At 43.2% G+C, this 26,605-nt stretch overlaps 1 protein-coding gene across 2 annotated transcripts in view; it reads left to right on the top strand.

Moving 5' to 3' along the window:
- LOC140733744 (potassium channel subfamily K member 3-like) overlaps window positions 1-26,605 on the top strand; it is a 113,509-nt gene that overhangs the window by 77,720 nt on the left and 9,184 nt on the right. Inside the window, exon 2 of one of the 2 annotated variants that reach the window (XM_073057470.1) lies at window positions 19,864-20,431. In XM_073057470.1, coding sequence (XP_072913571.1) covers window positions 19,864-20,431 — 568 coding nt within the window. Of the gene's footprint in view, window positions 1-19,863; window positions 20,746-26,605 lie in introns of both variants that reach the window. The other variant, XM_073057469.1, reaches the window with a different exon arrangement.

Consider the following 26,605-nt stretch of genomic DNA (forward strand, 5'->3'; position numbering starts at 1 on the left):
CGATGGCCAAGGGCCCTAGGTTGAGGAAGTGGAAGTGATCAGAAAGACAAGGCCCGATGGCCAAGGGCCCTAGGTTGAGGAAGTGGAAGTGATCAGGAAGACAAGGCCCGATGGCCAAGGGCCCTAGGTTGAGGAAGTGGAAGTGATCAGGAAGACAAGGCCCGATGGCCAAGGGCCCTAGGTTGAGGAAGTGGAAGTGATCAGAAAGACAAGGCCCAATGGCCAGATGCCCTAGGTTGAGAGGATGGGGGTGGTCAGGAATTCAGTGAGCTGATGACTGTGAATGTGGGCCAGGGACTGGATATTGAAGGCCTGATGTCTCAGGCCTGATGCCTGAGCCTGAGGTGTCTGCAGATTAGAAGAGTCTGAGGCCAAGGACTCTAGAGGTGGCCTGCCCTGGGGTTGGAGACCAGTCTGTGTGTGTCATTGTGTGGGAGGGAGAAAAGGACTTGTTTTCCTGTTGATCTGTGTTGTTGTTGTTGTTGCTAGTTTCTGAGGAGGCTGAAGAGAGATGGGCTTTGCAATCCATACGACAGATGAGTAGTAGAGAGCACCCTAACAAGCTCCATCACTGCATGGTACAGAAACCGCTCTGCGGCCGACAGGAAGCCTCTGGAACGGGTAGTCAAACCCAGCACATCACTAGCATCAGCCTATCTGCCTGTGAAAGACATATAGACAGAAAGGTGCTGGAAAAGGGCCAGTAACACCATGTAAGATCCCAGACATCCTGCTCATGTCCCACTCCCATTAGGGAGGAGACTACGCAGCATCCACACGGGACTAAACTCAAAAACTTTCCCCAAGCGGTAAGGTCGACCAACACCTCCACTCACTTACCCCACCATTACTTTATTACTTTCTGTCAAACACCTTATGTACAGCCCAGCGTCACCTTATGTATGAGGGGTGATTGATAAGTTTGTGGCCTAAGGTAGAAGGAGTCAATTTTAGAAAACCTAGCACATTTATTTTTCAACATAGTCCCCTCCTACATTTACACACTTAGTCCAGTGGTTGTGGAGCATACGGATCTTGGACCTCCAGAAAGTGTCCACAGCAGGGGTGATTGATAAGTTCATGGCCTAAGGTAGAAGGAGATGAGTTATACAGCTCTCGTTACATGCACATGCAGTTCATCTCTTTGAGTGATTATGCAGAAAGTTTGAATAACTCATCTCCTTCTACCCTAAGCCACAAACTTATCAATCACCCCTGATGAGTTATTAGTTATTGGTTATCAGTTATAACTAATGAGTTGTTAACTAGAGACTTTCTGCATAATCATTCAAAGAGTTGAACTGCACGTGCATGTAACGAGAGTTGTATAACTCAACTCCTACTTTAGGCCATGAACTTTTCAATCACCCCTTGTACATACAATCAATGTATTTGTGTGTTATTATTATTATTATTATTATTATTATTATTATTATTATTATTATTATTATTATTGTGTTGTTTATCTTATGTTTTTTGTACTACATTGGATCCAATTGCTTCATCCTCCTTACTCTTGTGTTCGGGAAATGACATTAAACAATTTTGAATCCCGAAGCGTGAGTTGTTCTGCTGAACATTGTGGGCATGGTATGTGTGCCGACTCTTGCAGGCCTCCCCCAGCACATCATCAGGTTGTGTTGGTTGGTAATGCAAATGATGCATTTCCCTGTATGTTTAGATGTTCGTTCACTCGTTACGTGCCGTGTCGTATGATGTGGGCGATTATGGTCTTTCCATGACCTTGATTGTTCTTGGTAAAATTTTCTACAGAAGTGGTTTGCCGTTGCCTTCTTCTGGGCAGTGTCTTTACAAGCCGGTGACTCCAGCCATTTTCAATACTCTTCAGGGATTGTCTGCCTGGTGTAAGCGGTCACATAACCAGGACTTCTGAACTGTACCAACTGCTCATATGACCATCCACCACCTGCTCTCAGGGCGTCACGTGGCCCTGACCGGGGGGGGGGAGCTAAGGGTGCTACACCTTGCCCAAGGGTGACCTGCAGGATAGCAGAGGGAAGCAGTGCCTTACACTTCCTTTGGTAGAGACGTATCTCCACCCCACCACCCCATGTTTCGATGTACATGTGAAAAATAAATGAAATGGATCAGAACTAGCAACATTTTTTCTTCCTGCATCCCTCTCTTTTTCCATCTCAAACACGTAAATATTGACCCCACGAATGTGTCAGCAACAGTTCATTACTCACACATTTACTCAGCAGCACACTCTTACAGCAGTCCTTTCATCTGCTCACATCACGATTCCACACTCATCTATCAGGGCTGCAGTCAGATCCACTCAATCATCTAATCCAGCTCTAATTCACAACGTTCCTGTGTCTGCCACCTCCTCTCATCAGGGACCATCACCATGAGCAGCTGACTGGCTCCACCTCACACAGAATCAGAATCATGTTTATTATCACTGACACACGTTGTGAAATGCATTGTCTTGCAACACCAGTATTGAGCAATATATAAAATACTCTATACTAAAAATTAAATAAGTAGTGCAAAGAAAGCAAAAATAGGCTCATGAACAATTCAGAAATCTGCCAGTGGAGGCGAAGAAGCTGTTCCTAAAATATTCTCTGTGTGTCCTCAGGCTATATCTGTCGAAATTTGTGAGAGTCTTTGGTGACATACCAAACCTCCTCAAACTCCTAATAAAATCTAGCTGCTGGCATGCCTTCTTTGTAATTGCATCGATATGTTAGGTCCCAGGATAGATCCTCAGAGATTAATAGCAGGTTGTTACCTCTAAAGGAGAGACTGCCAAGTATGACGGGTGAGAGAATAGGTGAACCCCAGCACTAGGAGAAACTAATCGTAAACACGAGAGAATCTGCCGATGCTGGAAATCCAAAGCAACTCACACAAGATGCTGGAGAGAGTCAGCAGGTCAGGGAGCATCTATGGAAATGAATAAGCAGTCGACGTTTCGGGGCAAGACCCTTCTTCAGGACTGGAAAGGAAGAGGGAAGATACCAGAATAAAAAGGTCAGGGGAGGGGAAGGAGGATAGTTGGGCAGTGATAGGTGATGCCAGGTGGATGGGAAAGATAAATGGCTGGAGTAGAAGGAATCTGATAGGAGAGGAGAGTGGACCATAAGGAAGTGGGGACCCAGGGGGAGGTGATAGGCAGGTGACAAGAGGTAAGAGGCTTTAATGGGGAATAGAAGAAGAGGGGAGGGGGAGGGAACTTTTTTTTTAACCAGAAGGAGAAATTGATAATCATGCCATCAGGTTGGAGGCTACCCAGACGGAATATAAGATGTTGGCACAAGAGAAGGCCATGGACTAGAAGAAGCAGTTCGGAGATCTGCCCACATTGATTTTATTTCTCAGTCTCGTTTAGGATATTTTTATATGCAATGACTCTATCTCTGTGAAGCTTCTTTATGTTCTTTACATTGAGACAGTACTTCTACAGCAATACAGAGTGAATCCAAGTTAAGAGGTAGTAGCCACTGCTCTGTAACAATTTGTTGTTTATGCTCGAGTACAGCATGGATAATTACAGCATTCCACTCTCAACATCTCAATCATTGTTGGAGGATGAATCCTGGAAGGAGAGCATTTGAAGCAAATGCATAAAGATGCATTTGATTTATATTGCGCTGTCTGGCTTCTGAAGAGTCTTTATGGGAGCATTGAGGCTTGAGTGCGGCTGACAAAAAATAATATTGGGTCTGTAACTGTACGGATGGATGCACTAAAGTGGGAGTAGTATTGGGGAATTGTCTCCAGTTTTTCAAGGATGTAACCAGGAAGTTAGACGGGGGAGATCCAGTGGATGTAGTGTACCTCGATTTTCAGAAGGCATTTGATAAGGTCCCGCATAGAAGATTGGTGGGTAAAATCAAAGCTCAGGGCATCGGGGGGAAGGCATTGACATGGATAGAAAACTGGTTGGCAGATAGAAAGCAAAGGGTAGCGGTGAATGGGTGTTTCTCGGAATGGCAGGTGGTGACTAGTGGGGTGCCACAGGGCTCGGTATTGGGACCACAGCTGTTTACCATTTACGTTAACAATTTGGATGAAGGCATAGAAAATAACATCAGCAAATTTTCTGATGATACTAAGCTGGGTGGCAGTGTGACATGTGATGAGGATGTTAGGAGAATTCAGGGTGACTTGGATAGGCTGGGTGAGTGGGCAGATACTTGGCAGATGGTGTTTAATGTGAATAAGTGTGAGGTTATCCACTTTGGGAGTAAGAACAGGAAGGCAGATTATTATCTGAATGGTGTAGAGTTGGGTAAGGGAGAAATACAAAGAGATCTCAGAGTCCTTGTTCATCAGTCACTGAAGGTGAATGAGCAAGTGCAGCAGGCAGTGAAGAAGGCTAATGGAATGTTGGCCTTTATTACAAAGGGAATTGAGTACAAGAGCAAGGAAATCCTCTTGCATTTGTACAGAGCCCTGGTGAGACCACACCTGGAGTATTGTGTACAGTTTTGGTCTCCAGGGTTAAGGAAGGACATCCTGGCTGTAGAGGAAGTGCAGCGTAGATTCACGAGGTTAATTCCTGGGATGTCTGGACTGTCTTATGCAGAGAGGTTAGAGAGACTGGGCTTGTACACGCTGGAATTAAGGAGATTGAGAGGGGATCTGATTGCAACATATAAGATTATTAAGGGATTGGACAAGATAGAGGCAGGAAATATGTTCCAGATGCTGGGAGAGTCCAGTACCAGAGGGCATGGTTTGAGAATAAGGGGTAGGTCATTTAGGACAGAGTTAAGGAAAAACTTCTTCTCCCAGAGAGTTGTGGGGGTCTGGAATGCGCTGCCTCGGAAGGTAGTGGAGGCCAATTCTCTGGATGTTTTCAAGAAGGAGCTAGATAGGTATCTTATGGATAGGGGAATCAAGGGATATGGGGAAGGCAGGAACCGGGTATTGATAGGAATTGATCAGCCATGATCTCAAAATGGTGGTGCAGGCTCGAAGGGCCGAATGGTCTACTTCTGCACCTATTGTCTATTGTCAACTGAGACCACAGGGCAGCTGATCAAATGGAACAGTGACCATTTTCAGCTGACAACGGATTCCATTGAACTGAGTGGATCATTAACAGTTCCTCTGAGCTGAGTGTTGCCCTGCTATTTTTCATTGTTCTGAAATTATGTATCCATTTGTGTACTTCACTGCACGTGTTTGAAAGTGGTTGTTAGATGTGTAGCTAGGAAGCCTGGAAATCGGAAAAGCTGGTGGCCGTGAAGGTCGTAGTCAAAGTGTTGTAGAGCCCCACAGCACAGAACCAGACCCCTCAGCCTCTCTCATCTGTGCTGAAATATTATGCTACCTAGTCCCATCTATCTGCACCCAGACCATTGTCCTCCATACCCCTCCAATCCATGTACCATGGGGCGGCACGGTAGTGTAATGGTTATCACAACGCTTTCCGGTACCAGCGACCCAGGTTCAATTCCCGCCACTGCCTATAAGCTCTCCCCATGACTGACTGAGTTTCCTCTGGGTGTTCTGGTTTCCTCCCACAGTATGAAGAGAAACCAGTTGGTAGGTCAATTGGTCATTGTAAACTGTCACATGATTGGTCACATGCTATTAAATTGGGGGAATTGTTGGACAGTGTGGTTTGAAGTGCTGGAAGTGCCTATTCTGTGCCATATCTTGATAAATCAACAATAAACACTTATCCAAATTTCTCTTAACTGTTAAAACTGAATCCATAGCCACCACTTCCACTGGAAGCTCGTTTTTCACTCTCACCCTCCTCTGAATGAAGAGGTATCCCTTGCATATTTCACCCTTCACCCTAAACCCATGACCTCTAGGTCTAGTCTCGCCAAACCTCAGTGGATTTGCCCTATCTATACCTTCATAATTTTGTATACTGCTCTCAGATCTCCCCATCACTCTCCAATGCTTCAGGGAATAAAGTCCTCACTTATTCAACCTTACCCTGTAACTCAGGTCCGCAGGTCATGGAAGGTATTCTGTTTCTGAGATTATTTCAAGGTACTGCAGATCTTTGCCTTAAAAAGTGAAGGCAGGGCATGGACTGGTATTGTAACACGAGTAAAGCCCTCCCAATCATTGAGTGTATCGACATGATATGTTGAGAATGTCTGCCAGACAATGAATCTCAGGTTTGTATATGGTGACAAATGTGTATACTGATAATGAAATTTACTTTGAACGTCGACAATGGAAAATTACTTTCTTCTTCACAAGGATTTACAGTGATCAGAACTGACTTTTCTCTCTGATTAAGTCCCCAGTGTAATAAAAACATAAAATGCTGAAAATAATCAGCAGGTCGGGCAGCATGTGTGGGGAGAAAAGTAAGAGATCTCAGGCTGATGTCCACGCACAAAATGCTGGGGCATATCATCAGTTCGCAGGAGGTTCACGAAAGTGATTCCGGGATTGAATGGCTTGTCATATGAAGAACGTTTGATGGTTCTGGGCCTGCATTCACTGGAATTCAGAATGAGGGGGGATTTAGAAATATTTCTACACCTTTATTCCTTCTGCCAAATTGCATGTCCATGTTTTTCCTGACACTGTAGTCCATCTGTCACCTCTTTGCCTGTCTAAGTCCTTCTGCAGACATCCTGCTTTCCTCAACACTACACTTTAGCTTCTTGTGTGTCTTCGATTTGCTGTACATTGAACCTGAGGTGACAGGGTGGCAATATGCCTCTACCAAAATAGGTGCAAGGCACTCCTTCCCTCCACTAGCCTGCAGGTGCCCTTGGGAAAAGTGCTGCAGCTGCTCAGCCCTCAATCTGGGTCACGTGAAGCCACGGGGCCAAGTGGAAGGTGTCCATATGAGCAGCTGGTACATATCACAAGTCCTGGTGATGTGACCATTGATGCCAGGCAGACAATCTCTGAAGAGTGTTGATAATGGGGGGGGGGGGGTACACATCTTGCTCAGAAGAAGGCAATGACAAACCACTTCTGCAGAAAAATTTGCCAAGAACAGTCATGGTCATAGAAAGACCATGATTGTCCACATCATACAACACGACACATAATGACGACGTACTTTGAGCTATTATGTAGTTGCTAATGACACTAATATAACCCCCAGTGCCTGAGAGCAGGATGTGATTAAAGCATCAGTAGATAACACAGTAATAAACTTCAGCCTTTTATATACTGCAACATTACTTTTATGGCATAATGCTATTGATCATGCCTCCATGGTCTCTCAGATAATCTTGTTCACAATGATGTAAATAGCAGTGAGTCTGCGTAGATGGTAAACCAATGGAAAGCAGGACACAAAAAGCTGGAGGATCTCAGCCGATCACGCAGCATCTATGGAAATGAATAAACAGTCAACTTTTCAGGCCGAGACCCTTCATCAGGACTGGAAAGGAAGATTCAAGATATAAGATTGTTCAATGTCGTTTGCAGTACACCAATGTAAAAGAGAATGAAATAATTGTTACACCAGATCTGATACAGCACAAAAAAACAGTACAATAAGACATAGGAGCAGATTTAACCATTCAGCCTATTGAGTCTGCTCTGCCATTCCATCAATGCTGACTTCTTATCCCTCTCAGCCCCACTCTCCTGTCTTCTCTCTGTAACCTTTGACACCCTGACTAAGCAAGAACCTGTTAGCCTCTGCCTTAAATATGCTCACTGACTTGGCCTGCACAGCTGTCTCTGGCCATGAATTCCATAGATTCATCACCCTCTGGTTCAAGAAAACTTTCCTCAGGTTTGTTCTGAATGGATGTCCCTCTGTTCTGAGGCTGTGCCCTCTGGTGCTAGACTACCCCACTACAGAAAACATTCTCTCCAAAGTCACTTTATCTCGTCCTTTCAATATCTGATAGGTTTCAATGAAATCCTCCCCTTTTTCTTCTAAACTCCAGCAAGTACAGGCCCAGAGCCATCAAACACTCAACATACATCAACTGTTTCATCTCTGGGATCATCCTCGTGAACCTTCTCTGGACTCTCTCCAATAGCAGCACAGCTTTTCTGAGATAGGGTTCCCAAAACTGTTCATAATACTCCAAGTGAGATCTGACCAACGCCTGATAAAGCCTCAGTATTACATCCTTGCTTTTTTATTCTAGTCCTGTCGAAATGAATACAAATATTGCATTTGCCTTCCTCACCATCGACTCTACCTGCAAGTTAACCTTTAGGGAATCCTGCATGAAAACTCCCAAGTCCCTCTGCACCTTGGATTTTTGAACTTTCTCTCCATTTACAAAATAACCCACACCTTTATTCCTTCTGCTAAAATGCTTGACCGTACAGTTCCTTATATTATATTCCATCTGCATCTTAATTGCCCATTCCACCATTCTGTCGCTCCTTCTACTGACACCCTGCTTCCACAACTTTGCTTACCCTCCACTTATCTTTGTATCGTCCGTAAACTTAGCCACAAAGCCATCATCCATCCAAATCATTGGCATATAATGTGAAAAGAATCTGTCCCAGCACCTATCACTGCGGAACACCACTAGTCCCCGGCAGCCATTCAGAAAAGGCTCCCTTCATTCCCACTCTTTGCCTCCTGTCAATCAGCCAATGCTTTATACACGCTAGCATCTTTTCTGTAATACCATGGGATCGTATCTTGTTAAACAGCCTTATGTGCCGCACCTAGTCAAAGACATTTTGAAAATCCAAATAAGCAACATCCACTGACTCTCCTTTATCTATCCTGCCTGTTACTTCCTCAACAAATTCCAACAGATTTGTCAGGCAAGATTTTCCCTTGAGAAAGCCATGCTGACTCCAACATCTTTCCAACCACTGGAGCCAGGCTAACTGGCCTACAATTTCCTTTCTTCTGCCTCTCTCCCTTTTTAAACAATGGAATGATGTTAGCAATTTTCCAGTCCTCCTGAACCATTCCAGAATTTAGTATCTCTTGAACGATCATTACTAATGCCTTCACAATCTCTTCAGCTACCTCTTTCAGAACCCTGGGGTGCAGCCTACCTGGGATTTCTACCTCCAAACTTTACAGCTTAGCAAGCACTTTCTTCTTAGTAATGGCAATGATACTCCTTCTGTCCCCTTACATTTCTAGCGTACTGCTAGTATTTTCCACAGTGAAGACAGTCACAAAATACTTAATAAGTTCGTTCACCATTTCTTTGTCTCAAACACTAATTCTCCAGGGTAATTTTCCAGCAGTCCAATATCCACTCATGTCTGCCCTTTAGCTTCTATATATATGAAAAAACTTTCTCTATCTTCTTTTATATCATTGGTTAGCTTTTCTTCATATTTTATCTTTTCTCTCTTTATGGCTTTTTCAGCCCCTTGTGTGGTTTTTGAAACCTTCCCAATCCTCTAACTTCCCAAGACATTCCACGGAAATGATCCAGTTTGTCCACTGAGGTAAATCGAGGCCATGGGTTAATAGCGAAAGGTGAAATGTCTAAGGGGAGAATGAGGGAGAAGGGCAATTTCACTCAGAGAGTGGTAAGACTTGGATCGCGCTGCCAGCGGAAATGGTGGATGTGGGTTTGATTTCAACATTTAGGAGAAATTTGGAGAGGTATGTGGATGGGAGGGGTGTTGGAGGGCTGTGGTCCCAGTGCAGGTCGTTGGACTAGGCAGATTAATGGTTTGGGACAGAGCGGATGAGCTGAAAGGCCTGTTTCTGTGCTGTAGTTTTCTATGATTCTCTGCCTCCTTCACTAACAATAACGCTTAGCTGAGGATATACTTCTTGCAGCAGAACACCCTAGTGCAATTCTACACTGTCAATGGAGAGAGCATCATCTCATCAGTCATCACCATCTGGTTTGGTGCTACATCCTCTCACAGTATTAGAAAATTATGGCAAACTGTCTGGCCAGCAGATAAGGTCATTGGCTGCAGTCTACCATCAGTCCGGGACAGGAAATCATTAGTGGGCAGGAAATCCCCCCCGGCACTTTTTATAATGCCATTTACATGCTGGTGTTAATGTATTTATGCACATTTTATTTTAAATCTATACTTCTAACCTTATTTCAATATAATTCTTTATTTTTTTGTGATTGTTGAGGACCATAATTGATGAATGATGTTGTTCTGGTTGGAGTATGTTGCAGCACAGCAGATTTCTAATACATGTAGATGTTGATGGTGAATAATCATCCTTACCTCTTTGTCATGGTCTACAATGGAAATGCCAATGCCCAAAAATGGAAAAACCTACTAAAAGTAGTGGATACAGCTCAGATCATCACAGAGAAAGCCCTCCCCACCATTAGGCACATCATTAAGGACCACTGTCACAAGGAAGGGCCATTCATCAAGGACTTCCACCATCTAGGCCTTGCTCTCTTCTCACTGCTGCCATTGGGAAAGAGGTACAGGAGCCTTAGATTCCCAACCAGGTTCAGGAACAGTTATTACCCTTTAAACATCGGGCTCTTGAACCAGTGTGGATAACATCACTCACTTCAGCTCTGAACTGACTCCACAACTTACAGACTCACTTTCAAGGGCTCTACAACTCACCTTCTCAGTCTTATTTATTCTTTTATTTTTGTATTTTCACAGTTTTCCTTCTTTTGCACATTAGTTACTAGTCAGTCTTTGTTTGTGTGCAGTTTTTAATTGATTTTATTGTATTCCTTTGTTCTACTGTGAACGCCTGCAAGAATATGAGTCTCAGGCTGATTTATTGTGATGTATGAATACTCCGATAAAATATTTACCTTGAAATTTTGAACTTTGATAATGAAGGAAAGGTTAGAGACTTTACCTGTCCTTTCACTTCCACTAGTGTGTGGATACTTTTGGACCAAATTTTATGGATAATTGAGAATGTAGAACAGAAGATTAATCAGAACATCATTAGAATGGTTGGAGTAGAGCTATTGTAGGCATGACTGAATAGAATTTCTGCAACACATGAAGCAGAAACAGGTTACATTACTAAGGTGGAAATTAATGATCATTGTAGTGGAACAGAACAAATGGGACTTAACTCAGAATCAAGTGAGATTGCAAGGTTACATATAACGCACTCAGGGGCAACTTTATTACTTTCCTTCTGAAGTGGCCACTGAATGGTCTTCATGGTCTTTTGCTGCTGTCCCCCATTCACTTCAAGGTTCAACTTGTTCAGAGATGCTCTTCTGCACATCACTGTTGTAATCGAGTTAATGTCACCTTCCTGTCAGCCTGAACAAGTCAGCCCATTCTCCTCTGACCTCTCTCATTAACAAGGTGTCTTTGCCCTCAGAACTGCCTTTCACTGGATTTTTTCTGTCTTTCACACCATTCTCTGTGAACTCAAAAGACTGTTGTGCGTGAAAATCCCAGATCAGCATTTTCTGAGATACTCAAACCACCCCATCTGACACCAACAATCATTCTTAGCTCTTCCCTATTCTGATGTTTGGTTTGAACAACAAATAAATTGAATCAAATTGAATTGAATTGACTTTATTTCTTACATCCTTCACATATACGAGGAGTACAAATCTTTACGTTTCATCTCTATCTAAGTGTGCAATGTGCAATTATAGTAATTTATAATAAATTGAACAGTCAATAGAAATACACTCAAAACAGCATGAGTTAATCAGTCGGATGGCCTGGTGGAAGAAGTTGTCTCAGAGTCTGTTGGTCCCGGCTTTACCGCTGTGGTACCATTATGGTAACAGCCAGAATAGATTGTGCTTGGGGTGACTTGGGTCCCCAATGATACTACAGGTCTTTTTTCACACCTGTCTTTGTGAACGTCCTGAATCATGGGAAGTTGACAACTACAGATGTGCTGGGCTGTCCACACCTCTCTCTGCAGAATCCTGCGATGAAGGGAGGTACAATTCCCATGCCGGGCAGTGATGCAGCCAGTCAGGATGCTCTCAATTGTGTCCCTGTAGAAAGTTCTTAGGATTTAGGGGCCCATACCAAACTTCATCAACCATCTGAGGTGAAAGAGGCATTGTTGTGCCTTTTTCACCACACAACTATTTACCTTTTGACCAGGTCTTCATACTTTTGTCTTGTTGTTGCTATATGAGTAGCTAATTAGATCTTTGTATTAAAAACTTAGAAACTTGGTTCAGAAAAAGAGGGATGTCTACAATAGATATAGGCAGCATGGAGTAAAGGAATTGCTCGAGGAATATAAAGAATGTAAAAGGAATCTTAAGAAAGAGATTAAAAAAGCTAAAAGAAGAAGATACGAGTTTGGTTTGGCAAATAAGGTGGAAGTAAATCCGAAAGGCTTCTACAGTTATATTAAAAGCAAGAGGATAGTGAGGGATAAAATTGGTCCCTTAGAGAATCAGGGTGGTCAGCTATGTGTGGAGCCGAGGGAGATGGGAGAGATTTTGAACGATTTCTTCTCTTCGGTATTCACTAAGGAGAAGGATATTGAATTGTGTAAGGTGTGGGAAACAAGTAAGGAAGTTATGGAACCTATGACAATTAAAGAGGTGGAAGTACTGGTGCTTTTAAGAAATTTAAAAGTGGATAAATCTCTGGGTCCTGACAGGATATTCACCAGGACCTTGAGGGAAGTTTGTGTAGAGATAGCAGGAGCTCTGACGGAGATCTTTCAGATGTCATTAGAAACGGGGATGGTGCCGGAGGATTGGCGTATTGCTCATGTGGTTCCATTGTTTAAAAAGGGTTCTAGAAGTAAGCCTAGCAATTATAGACCTGTCAGTTTGACATCAGTGGTGGGTAAATTAATGGAAAGTATTCTTAGAGATAGTATTTATAATTATCTGGATAGACAGGATCTGATTAGATGTAGCCAGCATGGATTTGTGCGTGGAAGGTCATGTTTGACAAACCTTACTGAATTTTTTGAAGAAGTTACGAGGAATGTTGATGAGGGTAAGGCAGTGGATGTAGTCTATATGGACTTCAGCAAGGCCTTTGACAAAGTTCCACATGGAAGGTTAGTTAAGAAGGTTCAGTCGTTAGGTATTAATGCTGGAGTAATAAAATGGATTCAACAGTGGCTAGATGGGAGATGCCAGAGAGTAGTGGTGGATAATTGTTTATCGGGATGGAGGCCGGTGACTAGCGGGGTGCCTCAGGGATCTGTTTTGGGCCCAATGTTGTTTGTAATATACATAAATGATCTGGATGATGGGGTGGTAAATTGGATTAGTAAGTATGCTGATGATACTAAGGTAGGAGGTGTTGTGGATAATGAGGTGGGTTTTCAAAGCTTGCAGGGCGATTTATGCCAGTTGGAAGAATGGGCTGAACGTTGGCAGATGGAGTTTAATGCTGAGAAGTGTGAGGTTCTACATTTTGGCAGGAATAATCCAAATAGAACATACAGGGTAAATGGTAGGGCATTGAGGAATGCAGTGGAACAGAGAGATCTAGGAATAACAGTGCATAATTCCCTGAAGGTGGAGTCTCATGTAGATAGGGTGGTGAAGAAGGCTTTTGGAATGCTGGCCTTTATAAATCAGAGCATTGAGTACAGAAGTTGGGATGTAATGTTAAAATTGTACAAGGCATTGGTAAGGCCAAATTTGGAATATTGTGTACAGGTCTGGTCACCGAATTATAGGAAAGATATCAATAAATTAGAGAGAGTGCAGAGACGATTTACTAGGATGTTACCTGGGTTTCAGCACTTAAGTTACAGAGAAAGGTTGAACAAATTAGGTCTCTATTCATTGGAGTGTAGAAGGTTGAGGGGGGATTTGATAGAGGTATTTAAAATTATGAGGGGGATAGATAGAGTTGATGTGAATAGTTTGTTTCCATTGAGAGTAGGGGAGATTCAAATGAGAGGACATGATTTGAGAGTTAGGGGGCAAAAGTTTAAGGGAAACACGAGGGGGTATTTCTTTACTCAGAGAGTGATAGCTGTGTGGAGTGAGCTTCCTGTAGAAGTAGTAGAGGCCAGTTCAGTTGTGTCATTTAAGGTAAAATTGGATAGGTATATGGACAGGAAAGGAGTGGAGGGTTATGGGCTGAGTGCGGGTAGGAGGGACTAGGTGAGATTAAGAGTTCAGCACGGACTAGGAGGGCTGAGATGGCCTGTTTCCATGCTGTGATTGTTATATGGTTATATGGTTAACGAGCAGTTGTACAGGTGTACCCAAGTGGCCATTAAGTGTATGTTCTAAGTGATGACATTGGTTAGAAAATAGAAAGATATTGATATTGTGAAAATAGAGTTTGGCTGTGTAACAAAGTTTAACAATTAAGTTACATTTCATTAAAAGGTTTGGCCACACCAAATCAGTGAAATAATTATAAGAGGGATGTCCAGTGGGAATGGAGATTGTCAATGTACCTGGCCCAATGTCTTCCAAAACAGAGAGCAGCTAATAGCATCAAGGTTTCATCCCCAGACTGTAAGACTCTATTGAAGCTTTTCGAATGTTGAAAGGCCTCGACAGAGTGAATGGAGATATTTCCTATGGTGGGGGCATCTAGGACAAGAGGACACAGCCTCTGAATAGAGGGATGCCCATTTAGGGCAGAGATGAGGAGGAACTTCTTCAGCCAGAGAGTGGTGAATCTGTGGAACTAGTTGCCACTAGTGACTGTGGAGGCCATTGGGACATTTAAGGCAGAGGTTGATAGATTCAGATTCAGTTTATTGTCATTTAGAAACCACAAATGCAATGCAGTTAAAAAAATGAGACAACGTTCCCCCAGAATGATATCACAAAAGCATATGACAAAACAGACTGCACCAGAAAATCCACGTAACGTTTGGCAATCCCCAATCCAGAGTCCGGAGAGGCTGCTGCATATTAATATCACGCTACCGTCTAGTGCGTTCCCCAGAAAGGAGCTCCAAATCCACCAGACAAAAACAAGACCAAAAACTAAAGCTACAAGACCTGCACAAAACCACATAATTACAACATATAGTTACAACAGTGAAAACAATAGCATAACTGATAAAAAAAAAAGACTATGGGCACAGTAAAAATAATCCAAGATGTTAAAGGACTGTAAGTTCAAAAGAAATCACCACAGTTTCCACAAGTCCCCAGGGTCCTGACAGACTCGCCATCCCATGCCGGCGGCAGAAGGGAATACCCCCGCTATGGACTTCCAAGGCGCTGCCTGACTCAACCTCACAGACGCAGCACACACCGAAAGCAACCTGAGTCCGTCGAAAGGACTCCAAGTCCATCGAACCTCCGAGCCGACAACCATCCCCTCCGGCACAGCTTCTCCGAGCATCATCCTCTGCTGAGCGTATTAAAATGGCCATCGGCAACGCGACCTCCGAGGACTGGGGGCCTGTTCTTCCCAGCAGAGTCCCGGACCTCACAGCAGCAGCAGCAACGAAGGAGGTCTTCCTGGAATTTCTCAATGTTTCTCCGTGCTTCCACGTCCCTTTCCAATCGATTATGATTGCGCACAGCACTCCACTTCACAAATAACAGATAATCAGTTCCGGAGTGGCTGCTGCAAGCTGCGTTGCGTCGCCATCTTGGATGCAGGATTAGATTCGTGATTAGTCAAGGAATGAAGGGTTATGGGGAGAAGGTGAGAAATTTGGGCTGAGAGGGAAATGGATCAACCATGAGCAAACTCAATGGGACAAATGGCCTAATTCTGTTCCTATATTTTATGGTCTTATAATCTTAAGATAATGCTCAAAGGTGTGGAGGCATGAACTATAATTGAAGTAGCATTAAGCAAGACTGGTATTGTAGATAACAAACACACGCACGCACGCACGCACGCACACACACACACACACACACACACACACACACACACACACACACACACACACACACACACACACACACACACACAATGCTGGAAGAACTCAGCAGGTCAGGCAGCAGCTATGCAGAGGAATAAACAGTCAACGTTTCAGACTTCAGAAAAATAAAAACATTATTTTTATTACCTAGCCAAACTCTCTCTCCAAAACATCAACTTATTTCCATTTTCTAACCCAATATTATCAATTAAAATATATTAACTGTAACATTACAATCTCACTTGATATTGTGTTAATTTTTATCCATTCTATTCCAGTACAGCAATAATTGTATTCCACCTCTGTAACATAGCCTGTTTCTATTTCATCTTAGGTCATGAAGGGTCTCGGCCTGAAATGCCAACTGTTTATTCATTTCCATAGACGCTGCCTGACCTTTTGAGTTCCTCCAGCATTTTGTGTGTGTTGCTTTGGATTTCCAGCATCTGCAGAACCTCCTGTGTTTATTCCTCTCCATAGATGCTGCCTGACCTGCTGAGATCCTCCAGTATTTTGTGTGTGTTGCTCTGGATTTCCAGCATCTTCAGAATTGCCTCTCTCAAGGAGGTGGACAATGACAAAATTAATACATTAGGTAATGATCAACCATATCAAACATTGCAGTGAGGTGTGAAGGAAGTGCCACAGTAGTCCAGGATTTGTTGCTATAAATTGCACCTGCCATGGATTCAATTAATTTTTAACCTCAGGCATGTTGGGAGGTTAAAATACAGCTTACCCATACTATTCTCTATGGTTCATCAAGATGGTGTGACATTCATATTCACAACGTGAACTGGTCATGTTCTACTAAAGAGAAAATGAAATTGATAACAAACCAAAAACACAGCAGACTATGTTGATGGAGATCCACAGCAATGCATACAAAAGGCTGGAGAAACTCAGCAGGCCAGGCAGCAGCTATGGAGGAGAATAAGCAGTCATCATTTCAGATCAAGACCCTTCATCATGAAATGGAAAAGCAAGTCCAAATTACCAAGTCCAAAAATTTAAATAAATTTATTATCAGATTATATATATATATATATATATATATATATAAACCCACAAAACATAGGAGTAGAATGAGGCTATTTGGCCTGTCGAGTCTACTCTACCATTCTATGATCAATCTAACCCTTCCCTCCTACAAGCCCTTCCACGTACCTATCTCAAATGCTCCTCATGTATCTGCCTCTTCCACGCACCCACCACTCTGTGTGGAAAAAACCTACCACTGACATCCCCCCATGCATCCCTCCAACCACCTTAAAATTATATCCCCTCTTAGCCATTTCCACCCTGGGAAAAAATGTCTGGTTGTCCACTCAATCCATGCCTTTTATCATCTTGTGCGCAGCTGGTAATTCTTACAGTAACTTATAACATTTTTTATGGTTTGCGTTGTTCAGCTGCTGCAAAGCATTAACTTTCATGAAATATGTTAGTGATAATAAACCTGATGCTGATTCTGATTGGGAGGCAATCAGATCAGTTTTTGCCGACAGAAGATAATTTGTGAGAGGAGAAAGGAGCTCTGAAGGGTGACCTTTAGAATAGTGGAAGCAATCGATCTGAAAGAGCATTAGGTTTATTTCTGCACAGAAAATATAGTGATATAATGTTCATTTAATTACCTTGCTCTTGTCCTTAAAAACACGGATCCCCTAAGTTCTATAAAAATGACAAAAGGAATGGAGTTTCAGCCTATCAATATGTCTAAGGCTTCCATTTGGTGCAGAATAGAACATGACAGAAAGACACTCTGCTAGAAAGCTCAAGTAATCAGTGTAGTTTTGCACTGTGTTAATGTACATTACTGGAAAAGTATACATTTAGCCAGTGCAATGCCTGACAATCATCAATTCCCCATTGTAAAATTCTTCATTTTAACCAAATAAAAATGCTTATAGAAGCTTGAGAAAGTACAACATACACAGCATGCTGGAGGAACTCAGCAGGTCAGGCAGCACCTGAGGCCTCTGTCAGTCAGGGTAGAACATGGACGTTGCATCCTAGCTGCCTAGATACACAAGCCTGGGCAGTACGATATGGAGAGAATACTGTTGCCGTGCAGCAGTCTCCCCCTCTCCACACATCTGATGAACCCAAAGGAACAGCAGAGACAATACAGTTTGGTACCAGCAGCATCGCAGGAGTTGCCAGTCAGCATTGAGCTTGATGTAGGACTGCCTTAGGGACTCCAGATCCAGTGTTTGCCCTCAGAGTTTACACCCAAAGCCTTCCCCATGCATGGCAGTGGAGGTTTGAGATCAGCTTTCTTTCTCCTAGATGAGCTGCAACCATGCTGACGAGCTTCATCAGGCAGCATCTAAGGAGGGGAACAAACAATTGATGCTTCGGACTGAGACCCTTCCTCAGAACTGGAAAGGAAAGGGGATTAAGCCAAAAAATCAAGGTGCTGGAAGGAGAGGCGTACAAGCTCACAGGTGATAGGTGATGACAGTTGAGGGGAAGGTGGGTGGATTGGGGTAAGTGAATGAAGTAAGAAGCTGGGAAGGGATAGGGAGAAGAGATAGAGGTCTGAAGAAGAAAGGATCTGATAGGAGCAGACAGTAGACAATGGAAGAATAGGAGGAGGGGTATCAGAGGGAGGAGAAGAGAAGGGGTGAAAGGGTAATCAGAAAAGGAAATGGAAAAGGAAAGGAGAGAGTGGGGAGAGATGACCAGAAGTTAAAGAAATCATGTTCATGCCATCAGGTTGGTGGCTACCCAGACAGTACATGAGTAGAGGCCTCTCTACTGCCATGATGAGGCCATCTTGAGTCTGACCTCATCATTGCAACAAAGGAGATCATGGCACATGGGAATGGAAACTCAAATTGAAATGGGTAGCCATGGGGACATCTTGCCTTTAGCAAAGGTGCTCAACAGAGTAAGTACAATTTGAGCAGAACGTGGAAGTAGATCTTTTCTGATAAACAGTATAATTCCAGACTTTCAGTTACCACTTTATGGCTGAGGCTATGCTGCTGGATTGTAATTCAGCAGGATTGACTAATTAAAGTTCAAAGTTCAAAATATATGTCACCAACCCCGAGATTCATTTTCTTGCGGACATACTCAATAAATCCCAGAATCATGATAGAATTAATGAAACGTTGAGGAATATTGGTAGCTCGGGTTGTTTATTTGGAAGTTTGGTTGACCGTACATCATCAGCTGCACACTTCTCAGCCAGAGCTGAAGCATCTGTAAACATTTTGCCGACCTTGGCGACCAACCAAACCTCCAAACAATTAATGGAAATCCACACTAAAAGGGCAGACCGTCAACCTGTCTGCAAAAGACAACAAACTACGCAAATACAAAAAGAGAGAAGAGAGAAATTATAATAATAAATAAACAATAAATATTTAGATCATGAGATGAAGAGTTCTTGAAAATGAGTCCATAGGTATTGGGAACATTTCAATGATGGGGCAAGCGAAGTTGAGTGAAGTTATCTCTTCTGGTTCGAGAGCCTGATGGCTGACAAGTAATAACTGTTCCTGAACCTGGAGGTCTAGATCCTGAGGCTCCTGTACCTTTAGCATTGAGAAGAGAGCACACTCTGTGTGGTAGGGATCCTTGACGAATTATGCTACTTTCTTGCACCAGCGCTCCATGTTGATGTGCTCAGTGGTGGAGAGACCTTAACCTGTGATGGGCTGGTCCATATTAATTATTTTTTGTAGGATTTTCCATTTAAGGGTATTGGTGTTTTCAGAGGGAGGGAAAGGATTACAAGCCTGCAAATGATTGCTGAGGTTTTGGGTCAAATCTCTTAATCACAACTAATATTGGTACATCAACAGCTTCTCAGAACTACGAAATTTGTTGAGACCATTAAGTCTGATACTTAAGGTCTCAACAGTCAGGTTTCTTTAAGGATGTGCTTGAAGTTAAGCAATGCACTGGATGTTCCTATACTTTACAGTAATAGAGAAAAGGATAACCTGGGCCTAATGATGGATGCTGCTTTCCTACGACAATGCTCTATGTAGGTGTGCTCAATTGTTTTCTGGTAACAAGTTCAGAGGTTGCTAGAGGGCTTGAAATTATCCTGAACTTTTTTAAATATGTTTGAGATAGCACTGTATAGTACAAATATTTACTGTTGATATTGAATCCCCAAGGGTAATAATTGGAGTTGACAATGTCCATTTTCTCTTTGGCAGGATATGGCCACGCTGCTCCCAGTACAGATGGAGGGAAGATTTTCTGTATGTTTTATGCCTTACTTGGGATTCCACTTACCCTGGTCATGTTTCAGAGCATGGGCGAGAGGATCAATACATTTGTCAAATATCTCCTGCACAGGATCAAGAAGTGTCTTCGAATGAAGCGAACTGAAGTCTCTATGGCCAACATGGTCATCATCGGCTTTTTCTCCTGCATCAGCACCCTGTGCATCGGGGCTGCTGCCTTCTCATATTACGAGGACTGGACTTTTTTCCACGCGTACTACTATTGCTTCATTACTCTCACCACCATCGGTTTCGGGGACTACGTGGCTCTGCAGAAGCATGACGCTCTTCAAAAGAACCCCCACTATGTGGCGTTCAGCTTCGTCTACATTCTGACAGGCCTGACGGTTATTGGAGCTTTCCTCAACCTGGTGGTTCTGCGGTTCATGACGATGAATGCAGAGGATGAGAAACGGGATGCCGAGCAGAAGGCCTTGCTCATTAGAAATGGACAGACTACTATCCGCACAACAGAAACCTCTGGAAACTTCCGCAACATGTACGCAGAAGTTCTTCATTTCCACTCCATGTGTTCATGCCTCTGGTATAAGAGCCGGGAAAAATTGCATTATTCAATACCAATGATCATCCCCAGAGACATATCAACGTCTGATACCTGCATCGAACAGAGCGATGCATCTCCAAATAGGCTTCCAGAGACCTTTACTAATGGGTGTGTGTGTAATCTTCACAGGTCGACCATTAGCTCTGTGTCTACAGGACTTCACAGTTTGTCTGCCCTCAAAGGATTGACAAAAAGAAGAAGTTCTGTGTAATAACGATACAGTAAATTTGTTTTAAAGTTGATTAATGGTATGTACACAATTCACAGTATTTAGAGTTTAATAAGTCCATTGGACCATACTAATATTTTGAAAATCAAAACCAGCAGATGGTGCAAATAAAGCCAAAATTTGCTGGAAGCACATAACAGATCAAGTTGCATCTGTGGAAAGAGTAGTGAAGTTTTATTGTTACAATTCAAAGACCTATGGGCTGATGAAGGATTTTCACCTTTTAGTTTTCCACTTAAGCTTCTTGACTTGCTGAATGTTCCCAGCATTTTTTTTTGGTTTAATACATTTTATTAGGTACACCTGTACACCTGCTTGTTAATGCAAATATCTAATCAGCCAACAATGTGGCAGCAACTCAATGCATAAAAGCATGCAGACATGGTCAAGAGGTTCAGATGTTGTTCAGACCAAACAAGGAAGGAAATGTGATCTAAGTGACTTTGACTGTGGAATGATTGTTGGCGCCGGAGGGGGTGGTTTGAGTATCTGAGAAGCTGCTGATCCCCTAGGATTGTCATATGCAGCAGCCTCTAAGTTTACAGTGAATGGTGAGATAAACAAAAAACGTCCAGTGAGTGCCAGTCCTGAGGTCAGAGGAGAATTGCCAGATTGGTTCAAGCTGTCAGGAAGTAACTCAAATAACCCGCCTATCAGAAGAATATCTTCTTGCAGGATGTACCTAATAAAGTGGCTAATGAGTGTATATCATTAGGCAATGATAGCAGTGAAAGGAAGGGTGGCAAGAAAACAAACCAGTAATGGGAAAGAAACCAGCCAGCACAATTCTAAAACAATGGGCAGAGCCAGATTTTAAATAATGTACTTGTCCAAGGAAGTGATGGTAGAATTAAATATTCTTAAAATAAACACAATCACACATACTTAATGACTATCCTGATTGGATGAATCACCGCCTACAGTGCACTGATGTAATGACTTCTCATTGCTTTATAATGAGGAATGCTTTGATCGTCGACCATTAACTTTACTCTGACAACTCACACTCGTTCCTCAGCCGCACTGTATTTGCTTGTGCATGAAGAGAACAACCCAGCTCCTGTCACCAAACTGGTCTGAAGTTTGAACAGCAAGATGCCTTTTTGTACAGAAACTGATCCAATAGAAGTTTGTCCATTTCTGAATCCCATGATTTAAATATTTAAGTACCCAATCATCATGCATATTTCAGATGTTAATAACCAATTACATCAATGTGTTAAAGACCAATAATACATGAGAGAATAACTGTCCGTTAGTAAGTGTTGCCCTGGAATCAATCCTTCATTTGCATCTTTATCTTGTCTTGGTAAGCTTAGTGGCCTTGGTTCCTAGGCTTGAACAGAAAGACTGTAGAAGAGTTGGATCTTTAAGGGCCTTGTTCAGCTTGGTTGGCTGCACCGTGTGTGCACACTGTCTCTTACAGCCTGTCCTCTTGATTCTTACAATACTGTGTAAAAATCTTAAGCATGTGTGTATAGCTAGGGTGCTTGAGACTTTTGCACAGATTTCTGCTCTATGCGGAGCACAGAGCGAGTTGGTAGATCTGGCGGTTGCAAAGAAGGTTGAGAATGACGAGGGTGGAGCGCTGCAGGAGGGGTGTGGGGCAGGTGGCAGAGAGGAGTGCTGGTGGGGGGTTAGCAAGTGCTGACATACCCATCCCTGAGACACCAGGCAAAGTCATCTGATTCTAAACAGTTGGTGATCATGACAGAATGTTTCTCTGCTTCCTCCCCTCTCCCTTCCCCTTCTCCCAACAATGGTTCCCCTCTTCCTGCCCCCTTCCCACTCTCAGTCCACAATAGAGACCCATATCAGAATCAGGTTTATCATTACACACACATATCGTGATTTTTTTTTGTGTGGCTGCAATACAGAACAATGCATAAGATTACTGCAGTACAGTGCTAAAGTGTTAGGCTTCCTGGCTATATATCTGTGCCTAAGACTTTTGCACAGTCCTGCATCTCACTAAACTTCCACACAATGAAAAGACTGTGCAAAGTGTCTGTGCTATGTTCTGTCAGCACCCATTTTAACCCTTGCCTTTCTGCACCTTCCACACTTTCGTGGAGTTGAGGTAGGCAAATATGTCAGGGCTGAAGTGGGTGTCACTGTCTATGTTCCTGAGGCCAGAGGCTGGAGTTTGGAGTGAAGTGGGCAGTCAAGGGAAAAGGGATGGCTGGAGTTTGGAGTGAAGTGGGCAGTCAAGGGAAAAGGGATGGCTGGAGTTTGGAGTGAAGTGGGCAGTCAAGGGAAAAGGGATGGCTGGAGTTTGGAGTGAAGTGGGCAGTCAAGGGAAAAGGGATGGCTGGAGTTTGGAGTGAAGTGGGCAGTCAAGGGAAAAGGGATGGCTGGAGTTTGGAGTGAAGTGGGCAGTCAAGGGAAAAGGGATGGCTGGAGTTTGGAGTGAAGTGGGCAGTCAAGGGAAAAGGGATGGCTGGAGTTTGGAGTGAAGTGGGCAGTCAAGGGAAAAGGGATGGCTGGAGTTTGGAGTGAAGTGGGCAGTCAAGGGAAAAGGGATGGCTGGAGTTGGAACTGAAGGCAGGAGCCAAAATTGCGAAGCCAGCAGGTTATTGCAGAACTTGCTCCTGATGGCTCTGGTGTAGTGAGCTACAAACTCTGACAAGGAGCTGCATTGTCTGCGAGGTGGCCACCAGACTTCCAAAGTCCTCGGCAAGATGCTGCATGATTTTGGGGTACGGTCCAGGTGTGGGTCGAAGGGGCTAGGCAGGACAGAGTTGGCACGGACTGGATGGGCCAACAGGCCTGCTTCTGTGCTGTAGTACTCTATGACATGCTGGCGATCATGGCGTCCAACAAGGATGCCGCAACAATGGTGGAATATGTTATTATTTAATCCTCTTCTCTCATCTTCTCCCCCCCCCCCGTTCTGCAATCCCTGCTTGCACACATGATGCAGTTGCCCCTATTATTCTTCATAGAAAACTAAAGCACAGAAACAGGCCCTTCAGCCCATCTAGTCCATATGAACCACTTAAACTGCCTAGTCTCATCGACCTGCACCTGGACCATAGCCCTCCATTCCCCCCCATCAATGCATCTCTCCAAACTTCTCTTAAACATTGAAATTGAAATCACATCCTGTTCATATTATTAATCATATAATCCCTATTCATTCATACTAGTTGTCTGTGATTTTGGTTCAGTATTTCCCTGTTACTGAGACAGGAGATAGGAGCAGGTTGAAAAGTCAGAACAATGTGTTGAAGTTAGGACATCTGTTTATGTGTTTTGAAAGCTTCGCCCACCATGTGCTGAAGTCACATGGCCAACAAAACAGTAGTCCTCAGGCAGGGCACCATCGAGGTCGGCCTCAAGCAACCTGCTTTTCAAGTACAATCCAGCAGCAGGTCTGAATAGGTTTCTTACTTTGTGAAGAGAGAACTGAAACCTGATTCTGCAGGCACCAGTAGACCATAGACACAGGAGTAGAATTAGGCTGTTCAGCCCATTGAGTCTGCTCAGCAATGGCATCATCTCTGATTTATTGTCCTTCTGAATCCCATTCTCCTACCTTCACACCATAACCCTTGACACTTCTGTTAATCAATAACCTATCAGCCTGCAATTCAAAGAGCTTTGTGGCATTGAATTCCACAGATTCAGAACCCCCTTGATAAAGAACTTCATCTCTGTTCTAAAGGCACGTCCCTCCGGTCCTAGACTTCCCCACTATTGGAAACATCCTCTCCACGTCCAGTCTATCTAGGTCTTTCAGTATTCAGTAGGTTTCAATGAGATGCCCTTTCATTCTCCTGAACTCCAGTGAGTACTGGCCCAGAGCCATCAAACACTCCCCTTTGATTCCTGGGATGTTAACTACTCAGAACAAGACATTCTGCTTGGTGCTGGTCTGAAAAGAGCTCCCAAGTTTGATCCCAGCATCCAGCAGTAGGTCCACAGCTCTTCAAGTTCACTTTCAGCTTCTTCGAAGCTCCAGAGTTTTGCTTTTGCAACTCTTCCCAGCACTCAGCCCCGACACCTCCCTGTCTGGAAGAAATAATTTTAAAATTATTGCCCTTTTATTCTTTCAACCAAATACTTTATTTCTATTTCACCGTTTTTGATCGTTAATTGCTCCTTCATACTGAATCCACAACCTACAGATTCTCTTTCAAAGACTCTGCAACTCATGTTCTCTGTATTATTTGTTGACTTCTTTATTTAATATAATTATTTTTACTTACTTTTGTATCTGCATTGTTTGTCTTCTTTTGCACACTGGTTGTCAGTCTTTGTGTGTAGTTTTTCATTGATTCTATAGTAGTTCTTTGTTCTACTGTGAATGCCTGCAAGAAAATTAATCTCAGGGTGGTATATGGTGACATATATGTACTTTGATAATAAATTTACTTTGAACTTTGAACCCTAGCTAAACCCTAACAATTGAATTGAATTGAATGAATTAACTTTATTTCTTATATCCTTCACATGCATTAGGAGCAAAAATCTTTACATTATGTCTCCGTCTAGATGTGCAATCATAGTAATTTATAATAATTTATAATAAATAGAACAGTCAATGTAACATAGAAATACACTCAAATCAGCATGAGTTAATCAGTCTGATGGCCTGGTGGAAGAAGCTGTCCCGGAGCCTGTTGGTCCTGACTTTTATGCTGTGGTACCGTTTCCTAGATAGTAACAGCTAGAATAGATTGTGGTTGGGGTGATTTGGGTCCCCAATAATCCTTCAGGCCCTTTTTTCACACCTGTCTTTGTAAATGTCCTGAATCATGGGAAGTTCACGACCACAGATGCGCTGGGCTGTCCGCGCCACTCTCTGCGGAATCCTGCGATGAAGGGAGGTACAGTTCCCATGCCAGGCAGTGATGCAGCCAGTCAGGATGCTCTCAATTGTGCCACTGTAGAATGTTCGTAGGATTTGGGGGCCCATACCAAACTTCTTCAACCGTCTGAGGTGAAAGAGTTGTTGTTGTGCCTTTTTCACCACACAGCCGGTGTGTACAGGCCACGTGAAGTCCTCGGTGATGTGGATGCCGAGGAACTTAAAGCTGTTTACCCTCTCAACCCCATCTCCATTCCTCCTGTAATCCACAGCCAGTTGCTTTGTTTTTGCGACATTGAGGGAGAGGTTGTTTTCTTTACACCACTGTGACAGAGAGATGATTTCTTCCCTGTAGGCCACCTCATTATTGTTTGAGATTAGGCCAATCAATATAGTGTCATCGGCAAATTTAATTAGTGGATTAGAGCTGCGGGTGGCAATACAGTCATGGGTATACAGGGAGTAAAGATGGGTATTTAGTACGCAGCCCTGAGGGGCTCCTGTGTTGAAATTTAACAGATGTCAATTAGTTCTCCTCTTAATCACCTCCTGAATATAACTCCAGTTTATCCATGTCTTTCCTTATTATTTTATGTGTTCAGTTCTGGCAGTGTTCTTGCGAATCTCCACAATGCTCTTTAAAGTGGAGGTTGATAGGTTCTCAATTAGTCTGGGTTACGGAGCGAAGGCAATAGAATGGGCATGAGAGAGATAATCAATCAACCATGATTGAATGGTGGAGCAGACTCAATGGGCTAAATGACCAGATTCTGCTCCTAAGTCATATGGTTTCTCCACAGCACAATGAACTCCTTCTTATAGATGATGACCAGAGCTGTATGAAGTATGTGGTCTAACGCTATCATGTATGCTTGCAGTCCAAACTCTCTGCTCTTATATTTTGTGCTGAAGCTCATAAAACAACGAATCCACAATGCCCTTTCAATCACCCAATCATCTTGTTCTGCCTCTTTTAAAGATCGGTGGATATCTAAGATTCCTCTGCTCTTCCACAGATATGAGCAGTTTGCTCTTCACATTGCCAACACTCAGACAAGGAGGAGAC

This window comes from Hemitrygon akajei, chromosome 9 (genome assembly GCF_048418815.1).
Source record: "Hemitrygon akajei chromosome 9, sHemAka1.3, whole genome shotgun sequence".
NCBI lineage: Eukaryota > Metazoa > Chordata > Chondrichthyes > Myliobatiformes > Dasyatidae > Hemitrygon > Hemitrygon akajei.